Source organism: Rhinolophus ferrumequinum, chromosome 9 (assembly GCF_004115265.2).
Source record: "Rhinolophus ferrumequinum isolate MPI-CBG mRhiFer1 chromosome 9, mRhiFer1_v1.p, whole genome shotgun sequence".
Lineage (NCBI taxonomy): Eukaryota > Metazoa > Chordata > Mammalia > Chiroptera > Rhinolophidae > Rhinolophus > Rhinolophus ferrumequinum.
Genome location: NC_046292.1, coordinates 40,762,740 through 40,775,086, shown reverse-complemented (window position 1 = coordinate 40,775,086; position 12,347 = coordinate 40,762,740). Strand labels below are relative to the sequence as shown.

At 36.8% G+C, this 12,347-nt stretch overlaps 1 protein-coding gene across 1 annotated transcript in view; it reads left to right on the top strand.

Annotated features, from left to right (window-relative positions):
* FYB2 (FYN binding protein 2) overlaps positions 1–8,857 on the top strand; it is an 83,583-nt gene extending 74,726 nt beyond the window's left edge. The window contains exons 16-20 of the mRNA XM_033114495.1: positions 362–445; positions 2,964–3,054; positions 6,194–6,350; positions 6,438–6,471; positions 6,802–8,857. Of these exons, the coding sequence (XP_032970386.1) occupies positions 362–445; positions 2,964–3,054; positions 6,194–6,350; positions 6,438–6,471; positions 6,802–6,823 (388 nt within the window). The 3' untranslated portion in view covers positions 6,824–8,857. The remainder of the gene's footprint in view (positions 1–361; positions 446–2,963; positions 3,055–6,193; positions 6,351–6,437; positions 6,472–6,801) is intronic.
* Positions 8,858–12,347: the final 3,490 nt, after the last annotated feature.

Here is a 12,347-nt window from a genome sequence, read left to right as displayed (position 1 = left end):
TCAGAAAGGAGAGAAAGTGTGGTTATAAGCAGATTCCGATTTCAAATTTGGATCTTGCTTCCAATTTCAAATTTGGATCACTCCAGATCAGGGGTCAGAAAACTGGCCTGTGGGCCAAATATAGCTGTCACTTGTTTTTGTAAATCCAGCTACAATAGCAGAGTTGAGTGGTTACCATAGAGATGGTATGGCAAAGCCTAAAATATTTGCTATCTGGCCTTGCCCTACATTATCAAAATATATTTCTAGATGACTTTTAATAATTTTTTTGTAAAACACAATTGTCCAGAAAGTACTGATGGTGCCATAAGTGTTTTAGTTCAATCTTAACTTACTTGCTCAAAAATATTGTTCTCCTCAGAGATGAAGATAAAGTAAAACCTTGGAAGCCCAAGTTTTTAATACCAAAGGGAAAACAAGAGAAAAAAGGTGAAGAATCAGAAAGGTAAGTCTATAGGTGTAACTACAGTTTAACTGTTGCAATTTATGCCTCTTACTAGCTCTGTAACCTTGGGCAAGTCAGTAAATTTGATTTTCAGGTTCCTCATCTACAAAATAAGAACGGTAACACCTAAATTACAATACAGTTGAGAGGATGAGAAGAGACAAAGAATATGAAAATGTAAAGAGCCACAGACATTTATTGTTATCATCATCATCCCTGCTTTTGGTGGATAGGGAGCGAGGAAAGATTTCAAGCCAGGTCTTACCAAACGATGAAAAGCTTCCAGTCTTTTTTCAGGCTGTAAGAACTTTCCCCCTATAAGACAGACCTTAAATAACATCGTTTGAACTTAAATGAAACTTTGAGATGAGCCTGGGATCATATAGTAATTAAGACAGATTTCCCTAAGATACAATATAATTCTAGTTATGACTATCTTAGTGTTAGAATTACAAACGAATGTTTTATCAAGAATGTTTTATCGGTCATGGGATCTAAGTTCCCAGTGGGCTGTTGGGGGCGGTGAATTTTTATTGTCTCTGATGGTCACTAGGTGTCCGTGCGCCAGTCTTCACCTCAGCTAATACCGTGTTTCCCCGAAAATAAGACCGGGTATTATATTAATTTTTGCTCCAAAAAATGCATTAGGGCTTATGTTCAGGGGATGTCATCCTGAAAAATCATGTTCGGGCTTATTTTCTGGTTAGGTTTTATAGTCTGGGAAACACGGTAGGAGATGGGGCAGGATCTGAGGGACACCGTTTAAACGAGATCTTTGGGAAATCCTTGTTTAGTCATTGAGCTGGGAACACTGTGTGGTCAGTCTACTTTGGGAAACCTGTCTAGAAAAGTCCTACAGGGACACCCCCCAAAAAGTAAGGTATCAGCTTATATACCATGTTTATACTCAGGATGACACAGGATGATGACCCTTCCCTTCAGTTTATTTTCTTTGGGTATAGACTTGATGTGATTTATTTTTCCCAAGTTGGAAAGATGTATTCACAGAGTAGAAAAGCACTTCCCACCTCAAACTGCATGCTTTTGCATAGCATGGCGCCACAGAATTCCAAGAGAGGAAATAATAAGATTTCTTACTGCTCATCCCCCACCAAAAAAAAATTTTGTTTCGTATTTTAATGACTACACATAAGTCTTTCTAGGAAACAATTTTCAAGTGCTTTTTTATTTCTTACAACAAACTGATATATAATAATTTACTTTTATTCTCCACTGAGTAAATTTGAAAATGCAGTGTATTGAGGCTGTCGTTACGCCTGTAGGTTGATGTATCAATTTCCAGGTGCTCTCAGTGCCCTTTTGGTTTCTACCAGAACTAATTCTCTCATAAGTAGAAGATGTTTTCTATCTTAGTTCAATCCTTTTATTATCCCTTTATTAATCAAAGATTGTAAGTTTTCAGAGATTGGGGAAGAGTATGACGGGTATAAAGGCGTGGATATGACAGCCCACAATGTAAGATGTTCCATGCCAACTTTGTATGTAGATGGGAAAGGGCAGTTGGAAAGGTAGATTGTGGGCAGATTATAAAATGCCCTGTGTACCATGCTAAGGAGTATGACTATCTTACAGCCAGTAGAGAGAGGTTAAAAGGTTTTACAGCAAGAGAGTAACATGACCAATTAAATTTTAGAAAGATGACTGAAGGTAGTATGCAGGTGGATTCACAGAAGGAAAGGCAAGAGGAAGATGGTACTTCAAGCAAATGGTCATAGCCTGAAATATGGCAGTAGCTGTAATCTTGAACAGAATGAAATGGATACAGGTGACCCTCCTGAATGAAAATGACAGGACTTACTTGACCTGTTTCCTTCTCTCGATGCATAAAACTACTAAAATGCAGCACCAACCCTCACAGAAGACCAGGAGGGAGGAAAAGGGAGAAATAAAAGCATAATCGGCCTCTGCTATAGGATTATCCAATTGTCTGTCCTGAAATTTTTGCATATATTTTGTGGCATCTTGCTTTACTGTCTTAATTCTATCCTTCATAATCATTCAGTATATCAGGCAGTTCTATGATTGATACACAGGAATTTTTGATTCCCCAATTAGGTTTGAAAACTTGGAAAACCACAAAATATAAGCCATTTACTTACTCTTATGGTGCTCCATTAAATAATCTGAGAGCAAATGGGACAATTTATGTATTTCCTTAAGTTTTTTCTTTAAGTTAATTATACTTCTAAATTTGATCGAGAAATTTGTTTAACTTAAATTGTTTAAGCAATTAGATGTTATTCCAAGTTATTATCTTGCTGTCAAAAAAAATTTTTTTAATAGTAGGGGAAAACAGTTGGTTTTACTTAGTCTGTTAAGGTTGTTTGGACAATCTGCTCTATTGGAAATGTGTGTGTGCATAACAAAATTTATATAAAATCATACACACACAAAAAAATTATACCTGACTTTATCCTGACATAGAATGACTTTATAGATTTGGAAACTTGAAGTTTTATTATAGTACATTTAACCCTACCTGCATTTTTCTTGCCAGTTTATCTCCTAGAAATTTCTTCAGAAACAAGAAGCAAAACTTGGAAAAGAAGAGAATGGAAAGAGAAAAACTTTTTAGAGAAAGATTTGAGGTATGTTCTGCTCTGAAGGTAATGGTCAACAATGTTAAACACTAAAAACTTCTGTTTTTAAAGAGTCTCAAAGTGTGTTTCACCTCTGTCTCTCTGGGATTAAGACATCAACTTTGACTAAAAAGCTGGTATTTTTATTCCTGTTACATTTCTGTATTATCATGCCTTCTGTATATGTTATTTCCTCTGCTTGGAAAAACTCCTCCGTTGCTCTATTCAAATGTTACCCACTCTTCACTAACTCCTCCAGGCAGTTACTCGCTCAGCACCCATTAAAAAATCTATTACACACGTATCTGTTAAAATACGGCTCAGTTGTATTCCAGTATGTGTGACAGCATGCACATTTGGAACTAAACTTGAGTCCCTTTTGAAGGAGAGATTTCGTCTCAAGTTTGCTTCCCAGCTCCCAATATAAAACTGGTCACATAATGTTCAGTGAACGAATGAATCATGAAACAAATACATGAACAATAATTGAATGAATGAAGCAGCAGCTGAAGCTCCTTGACTTCTTATCCTCTCGTTGAGAGTCCATGGAGCACTTTTTGCATAATTCCAATGACAATGAATGATTTAGTCGGAATCCAATGATCCTCCCTTCTGACTTCAGATACTGTCAGAATAAGAATTTATTAATTTAAGAAACATATTGCACACCTCCCATATGCCAGACACTGGATTGTGACAGAGAGCGTGTGCATCCTGCTCATAAAATTTGTCCAAGTCACTACTCTGCCTAAAATCTTTCAAAAGGTCCCCATTGCCAAATGGATAAAGTTTAGGCTTCTTAACATGGCATATAGCTCTTCGTGTCATAACCTTTGCTTGTCTTTCTGATTTTATTTCTACCATTCCAAACCTTGCACCTTGTGCTTTGGAGACAAACTGCTCCTAGTTTTGTCCCTTGGATGAACTTCCACCTCTATCCATGTCCTGCTATTTCCGTCCTCGAGGCATTTACTTGGTCTGTTCCAAATGCCACCTATGCCTTGCTGCTTTTCTCCATCTGGCTAGCTCTTGTTTATTTATCAACACCAAGTCGAGGCATCGTCTCTCCAAGAAGATTTACCCACACTTGCCAGTTAAAGAAATTCCTCTTCTTCTGTATACCCAGGCAAACCTCTAGCTTATCACAAAACATTAACATTGTTGGAATTACACTTTCATCAATGAAACTGAGCTCACAGAGGACAAAGGTTACCTTATCATCCTATATCCATGTGCAGAGCAGAACAGGACTATCTAACACTGTAAACATCCAAAAATATTTTTTAGACTAAACTAAAATAGGAATAGACACAAATCCTTCATAATCACTAATAACTCCTGCTTGGACCAAAGCTGATTAGGGTTACTACTAAATTGTACTATGAAATTATCGGCTGCCAACTGTGATGTTATTTAACTAGTTGAGAAACAACAGTGTAACAATTACTTGTTGAAAAGACCCCTACATTCCATCTAGTGCTTTTTCTCCCCCACTTTATTTAGATTGTCTCGTCTCATATGGGATAGACATTCCATTCCTTATATGTGTATGATGCCATTTTTCCTTATTATCTGTGGTAGGTTTCCTCGATATGCCATTAGAAGAAGTATGCCATAACTTTTATCCAGCTCAAATCACAAAATATTGGGTACATTTGTGCCAGGCATCGGAGGTGATGAATAAAACTGTCTTCCATTTTCATTTCATAACACAAAATGTTTATTAAATGTTATAATAGGAGTATATACGAAGTACAATTAAAACAGTAAATTATACATGGCAGTTGTAAAAGTCTTTGTGCGAGGTGGTTAAGAGAAAAAAAGTGTATTTCAAGCCGAGAAAATAACATGAGCAATGGCATGGAAATATGAAAGGGACATGGTATATTCAAGATTATCATATGGCTTGATGTGGCTTCAATAAAAGGACAGAAAGGGGGGTATGGGGAATGACGGTGTGCAAAGGACCTTGAATGTCAAGCTAAGAAATGTGGATCTTATCCTGAAAGCAATGAAGAGTTTTTAGAACTTTATAAAAAAGAAGGTGCCCTGATCTGATTTGCATTGTAAGAAATCACTGTGTATTCACAGTGAACAGTGAATGGCCTGGAAAGGATAAGAAATCAGTTAGGAAGCTATTACTTGGTGAGGCAAAAGAAAAATCTGTCTTGTGGATCAGATCCCACTTGATATGAGGGGATCTTATAATTTATCATCCAAATTCAGGACACTTCTGAGAGTGGAAGGAGGCATACCTAATCATAATAATAAATATTTGTAAATAGAGACATTAGCTATAAAGAAGAGACTGTCCTGAGCAAAAGGAAATGTTTGGCCACCCTAATTTGGTGAAGCAGACATCCGTAAATATGAGCTATATGTTCTGGAACTATTTTTTTCCAGTCAACAGATTTCAATTCATTAGAAGTTGATGTACCTCTAGATGTATATAGGCCAGCTAGTTTGTCACAAAGAAAAAACTCCCGTGAGGTCAGAAATTCAGTTTATCATCAGTTTTCCACAAATACCTGTCTTTGACCACAAAAGGAGAGTGGGAATTGCCCCCAAACCATACTTTAAAATATGTGTGCTGTAGCTATATATAAGAATATATACGCCCACCCAGAGAGAAAGGGTAGAGAGTATTATCTAGAAATGCTAGGTACGTAAGAATATTATAAACTCTAAAGCACTACACAAAGAGGTTTTCCTCTTTCCCTCTTTTTTTAACTTCTCTTTTCCTGGGTTTGGTGGTAATTTTATTACTGAAACAGTTAACATACTGTCCACAGCACTTAATTTATGCCCATGTTATAGCCTTTCCAGTCACCAGAATTCATTCTAGGACACTTAGATAATGGGTGTGAAAACACTTTGAAAATATGATCGTACCAAATAGATAGAAGATTTTACTATTGTTTCCTTAAATTACTTTCCTTTCACTGAATATCTTGCTATTATTTTCTGTTCCCTTAGATGTTATTTAACATCTTGATAATTAATAATTAATATCTTGATAATTAATATCTTATTTAATTAGCACCTTGAGTATATATTGAGGTTACTATATTATGCCCTCCATTAATTTTGTTATAATGAAAATATAAAACCTATGCATAGTCTGATTAGTAGTCATTTCTCATTTCAGTATGACAAAGAGATTACTGTCATCAACACAGCAGTGGCATGTTCCAGTAACTCAAGAAATGGAATATTCGATTTGCCAATAACTCCTGGAGAAGAACTGGACGTCATTGATATCACTGAAGAAAATCTGTTGATATGTCGCAATTCTAAAGGCGAATGTAAGTTACTGACTCACTGTTTTAAAAAATCTCAAAGCATTATCTCTGTAACTTTCAGATTTGTAATTGTGACTTTTGTTTCTATAGATGGATATGTGCTAATTGATCATCTAAATTTCAAGTAAGTGGTTTGATTTTATACCTCAAATCATGAATTCTAAATATTTAACATATTGCTATATACATGAGTCTCAAGGAAAGACTACTGAATTATTTAAATTTGGGAAAATTTTTGAAAATTAGATATGCACTGCCCTATTCTATAAGGCTTACTTTGGAAGCGACTTTATTATTGTCTCCTGAGTATGCTATCAAACTTCTCTACAGAGCATATTTATAAACATTTTAAAGAAGCATAAAAATATTAAACTGGGTAGGAAATTTCCCAGAAATCTCCTACTCAACTAGTCCACTGGCCTATATCTCAAAGTATATTTTTCTTTTTTCTTAGGCATCAAGGTTGGTCGCCTTAGGAAGATCAACAGCAAATGTGTGAATGCACGAGTGAGTTCTAAGATCTCACTCCTACCTCCTGTCAGTTTCAGTTTACATGTCAAAATGAGATAGTGGAATCTGTGGAAACTTGCATTAGGAACTTAGGAGAGAAAACAAAAACAAATCCTCCACATTTAGATGGTTTTACTCTTAAACAGTTATCTTTCAATGTCTATTTCAGTATCTATGTCACTGCTGGCTCAAGAGAATGTGAAACTGTGTTAGCATTTGAACACTTGTTTAATGAGCCATATCCAAAGTTAGACATCATGCCTTATGGCACTCAGTTAGTTGTACAGATGGTTAGTTTGCTTCTAATATTAGTATACAAGGGTGTATAATTTCTAAAAGATGTACATTTAAATTGGGTGTAATTTAATTCTGAGAAATAATTAGTGTAACCCAGGTCTTTTAAATACCCAAATTTAAAGTATAATCTTAAAATATGAAATAATTACAGCTCAGTTTTTTAAAAAATCAAGGTATAAGTGTTCTGCTTTATCACAAAATCAAAATCAGACTGAAAATCAGCAGATTTTATTCTGCTGATAATTGGTTTCTTTTGGGAATAGTATGCTGAAAAGTAATGTATTCCTAAATTCACCCAACATCATTTTAAGAAGTGCCTTCGTACATTTAACAAAATTTAAATAATGTATACACTGTATCAGTTTAAAATGTCCAAAACGAGGAAAATAGTTATTATTTTGTCTCTGCCTGAACACCTATTCAGATAATAGAATTCACATGTATTTCTACTTCTATGAAAGTAAAGAAAAATTTAAAAAGCTGAACTGTTAACAACATTCTATGTTTTAAGTGCTGTACACTGCCTGTTAAGCAGGGTGAGTCTGGCCTTCAAGGGCATGATGGGATTTATTCCATGGTCTCATCCCTTATACTGTAACCTTCCATGTTCTGTTATCTTCATTTTCATGTTCCAAATGGCACTTGCCAATAAAGGCGAAGCTTATTCTAGAAGAATCAAAAATATTCATAGAGTTTAGAGAGGGAAATACGTAGATATGAATGAAATGCCTAGAAGACTCAGGTTTTACAGATAAGGGAACACTGACATATATTTGCTAGCCAAGACACAGAGATGTGGAATACATGCCGTGTCTGGTGGGAAATGTCAAGAGCTGGAATGGGGTAATCTGGGGCTAGAATGTGAGAGTTCACTTGGCCATTTTCCTCTAGAGAGTGGGAACCATTCAAAGGTCTTCATTAGGAAGGCAATATCAGATGGTTAGAGAGAAAAAAGAACAATCACAGCAATATGAGTGATAGGTTAGAGAGAGGAGAGACCACTTGTTTTTGCAATATTCTAGGCAAAAGAACATTAGCCCTTAATTTAAGACAGCAGCAATAAAAATACACAGTACAGGAGCCCCACTGGAGATACTACAAAGATAAGGAAACAATGTCTTGGTGACTGATTAGAGGTGAGAGAGAATTAGGGCATGACTCTGAGATTTCTTTTTTGGGGAGATTAAGGATGGTACCAAAATTGGGAATATATTTCTGCTTGGATCCCCCTAAATTAAATGTAGCTGCTCAGTGAGAGGCAGGGCAGTCAGGTAACTGCCGTCCTCTCCTACACTCTCAAGACAGACCTGTCACAGTGGGCCTTACTGTAGAAGATGAGGATAAATATGGCCTAGGGGCAAGGAGGTAAGTGAGGGAGAGTGTAGGGCTATTTTTGAGCAAAGACCTTCCATGCAATAACCCGGTACAAAAGAGAATCAGAAACCACACATTACTCTTGCGACCTCACCAAAACCTGAAGTATTTTTAATCCTATAGTGGCAGTGGGACTAAATTTGAACTTAGAGATAGATTTGTCCCATACACTTTGTATCTCATGACATGGGCTCTTGTTCTAATTCCATGACTCAGCTCTGAGACTCAATTTCCTCATCAGTAAAACAGGGCCTCATCTTGTCTACGTCACGGGGTTGTTGTTGGGCTGTAATGTAATAATATAAATAAAGGTGTCCTAAAATCCTTAATACACGATACTGTATATGTGTCGTTATTTTAGTACTTGGCCTTTTCTGAAGTTGGAAGATGTTGAAAAAAATGTTTTGCAATTCAAATATTAAGACTTCAAAAAAATGGCTGGGATGTAACAATTAATTTTACATAGATACATTTAGTAGAATTTTAAAACTGAATATTTTTCTGTTTTTAAAGTACAAGCCATTTGATTTAATATAATGTAGTACCTAATTACTATTTATTGATATGGAATATATTTTTAGGAAAAAAATTGCTTCTATCAATTCTATCCATAGTCAGAGTGATTGTTTCTATTTCACTATCAGCCACATTTCTTCCATTCTTTATATCACAGCATTGAAACCACATTCTCACACTGTACACCTGCAAGATTCTTTAATGTAAACATTATAACTAAGACTTCAGTGATGTCATCTGTCTCCTAGAAACCGTAATCTAGCATAAAGTTTCAATGTAAAGACTGAGTCTCCATTTTACTTTTAATTTTTCATGGAAAGATATCAGTAAAGATAACATTCTGTCAGATAAAAACATATTAAGGTACTTGTCACTAACGGTGGCCCACGCAAATTCATTTATAGGTCAACTCACCAGCAACCTGTGAATGTGCACTAACAAAACCTCTCCTTCCTCCTTTTGAGTACCTCTGTGAAACACTGGGTCTTCCAAGATGCCATAATATTCTCTTGACCAGGCCCTCTCCTGCACACCTTCAGAATTTTTAAAACACAGACTCTGGGGGAAGAACAGGAAGAGAAAAAAAAAGAATAAAGAATATATAATAACAAATTTCCTAAGAAGTGGTTGTTTCTGGGCAACAGAGTTAGGATGATTTTTTTTTCAGCTTCTTCAAACTTCCTATACTTTTCAAATTTCCTACAATAAGCCTCCATTAATCATGCTATTTAGGAAATAAAGGGAAAACGTTTTCACTAATAAAAACAAATTTCTTCTCTTTAAAGTTTGGATAAAGCAAATTGAAATCTTTACTTATATCTTAACTTTGATGTGTTGTTAATGACGACTAGAGTACAATGTTTTTCAAAAAGTTGCTTTTTGGAATATAAATATGGAAGGTTACCATTATCAGCTGTACATAGGATCTCATCCGTGTCACTTGTTCTCTATTCTTAGTAGCCATTAGTGTAAAATTCTATCATTAGTCTGAGGTCTTCTAGGTCTTTCCCTTCCTATTCTATGGCTGTGGTAAGCAGAATTTCGGCCTTTGTGACCATCATGCCCTGCTGTTATACCTGTAAATATGGTATGTAACTTTATAGATAAAATTTGGGTTGCTAACCAGTTGACCTTAAATGGGCGATTACCCAGATGAGCCCTACTGCATAAGCCTTTAAACTCAAAAGAGGAGGGCAGAAGAGTCAGTCAGCTAGTCAGAGAGATGTAGTGGAAGAAGAGACAGGAGACATGTGAAGCATGAGCCTCCTGCTGCTGGCTTTGAAGATGGAGGGCTCCGTGGGCCAGAGAATGGTAATGGCCTCTAAAAGCTGCAAATGACCCCTAGCCCAGAGCCAGACAGTAACCGGAACCTCAGTCCCACAGCAGCATGGAACTAACTGCCAACAACTTGACGAGGCTTGAAACAGATTCTCCCCTAGAGCCCAGCCTTACCAACACTTTCATTTTCAGCCTTCTGTGACTTGAAGCAGAAACACCAGCTAAGCCCACTGAACTTCTGAATTACAGAACTGTAAGACAATAGATTTGTGTTGTTGGAGTGAAGTCAAAATCATGGCAGAGTGAGACAACCTTTTTGTATATCCCCTTCAGTCTACGACTAGTAGGACATTTATAACCCAGCAAAGGTTCCTCTGCTCAGTACACTGGAGCACCTGAAAAAAGCCACACATTGGTACATCTGAAAGGGGGAGTACTGGGATGCAGAATGGGGGGAAGGCCAGGGATAGAGAACCTCCTGCCCTGGCTCTCTAGCTGTCACAGTGAGCCCACATCTTTAGCAAAGATGGTAGAGGTAGAGGAGTTGGGGTAAGAAGGCCCCCACACCACAGCCTGGCAGAAGGTAAGAGGGGCATCAGCAGCACCAATACCGAAGAATCCAGCTCCCTCCCAGGGACTGTGGTGGTGCTCGTACCACCGGAGAGCCTGGTAGCAGCAGAGGAGACAGGTCTTCAGCATCCAAGCCACAGCACAACAGTGCAGGCAGACATAGGGAACCAGGTAGCAGTATGGTAGGCTCACAAACCTGGCAATGCCCACATCTGCTATCTGCCATCTGCCCCTGCCATGGGAGTGGTGACCCAAGACCCAGGAAACCTGGACACAACAGAGCACCCACCACCCTGGTCACCCAGGCAGCAACTCCCATTCCATGGGAATACCCCACACACACATTGCAAGGATTGCCAACAGTGGTGGGGCACCAGAGATGAGGAAGGCACAAGTAATACACAGGAAAGAGAAAACCAAAACTGACACTTAAAAGCACCACCGATTGGGGAAATAAAGACCTTAAATTATCAACCTGCTGAATTGTTAAAATCAAAACGCAAAAATCCTCAAAATATATTAGCAAATTGAATCCAGCACTGCATTAAAAAGGTCATACACCATGATCAAGTGGGATTTATTCATGGGATGCAAGTCTGGTTCATATCCACAAATCAATTAACTTGATATACCACATAAACAAAATGAAAAATAAAAATCGTATGATCATATCAATAGATGCAAAAAAAGTGTTTGACAAACTCCAGCATCCATTTATGATAAAAACTCTCATCAAATAGGGAATAGAGGGAACATATCTCAACATAATAAAGGCCATATATAACAAACCCACAGCTAACATCATACTCAGTGGGGAAAAGCTAAAACATTCTCCTTAAAATCAGAAACAAGGGACCTGCTTTCACCACTTTTATTCAACATAGTACTGGAAGTTCTAGCCACAGTAATCCGACAAGAAAAATAAAAGATCCAAATGAGAAAGAAGAAGTAAAACTGTCATTATTTGCAGAAGACATGATACTATATATAGAAAAACCTAAAGAATCCACCAAAAAACTATTAGAACTGATAAATGAATTTAGTAAAGTAGCAGGATACAAAATTAATATTCAGAAATCAGTTGTGTTTTTATACACCAATAATGAACTATCAGAAAGAGAAATTAATAGAACAATCCCATTTACAATCGCATCCAAAAAAATCCTAGGAATAAATATAACCAAGGAAGTAAAAGACCTGTACTCAAAATATTATAACACATTGAAGAGAAAAATTAGAGAAAACACAAATAAATGGAAGCACATAGCATGCTCATGTATAGGAGGACTATAGTTAATGTCCATACTACCCAAAGCAATCTATAGATTCAGTGCAATCCCTATCAAAATACCAATGGCATTTTTTACAGGACTAGAACAAATAATCCTAAAATTGATATAGAACTTCAAAAGACCCAGAAAAGCCACAACAATCTTGAGAAAAAAGAATAGAGCT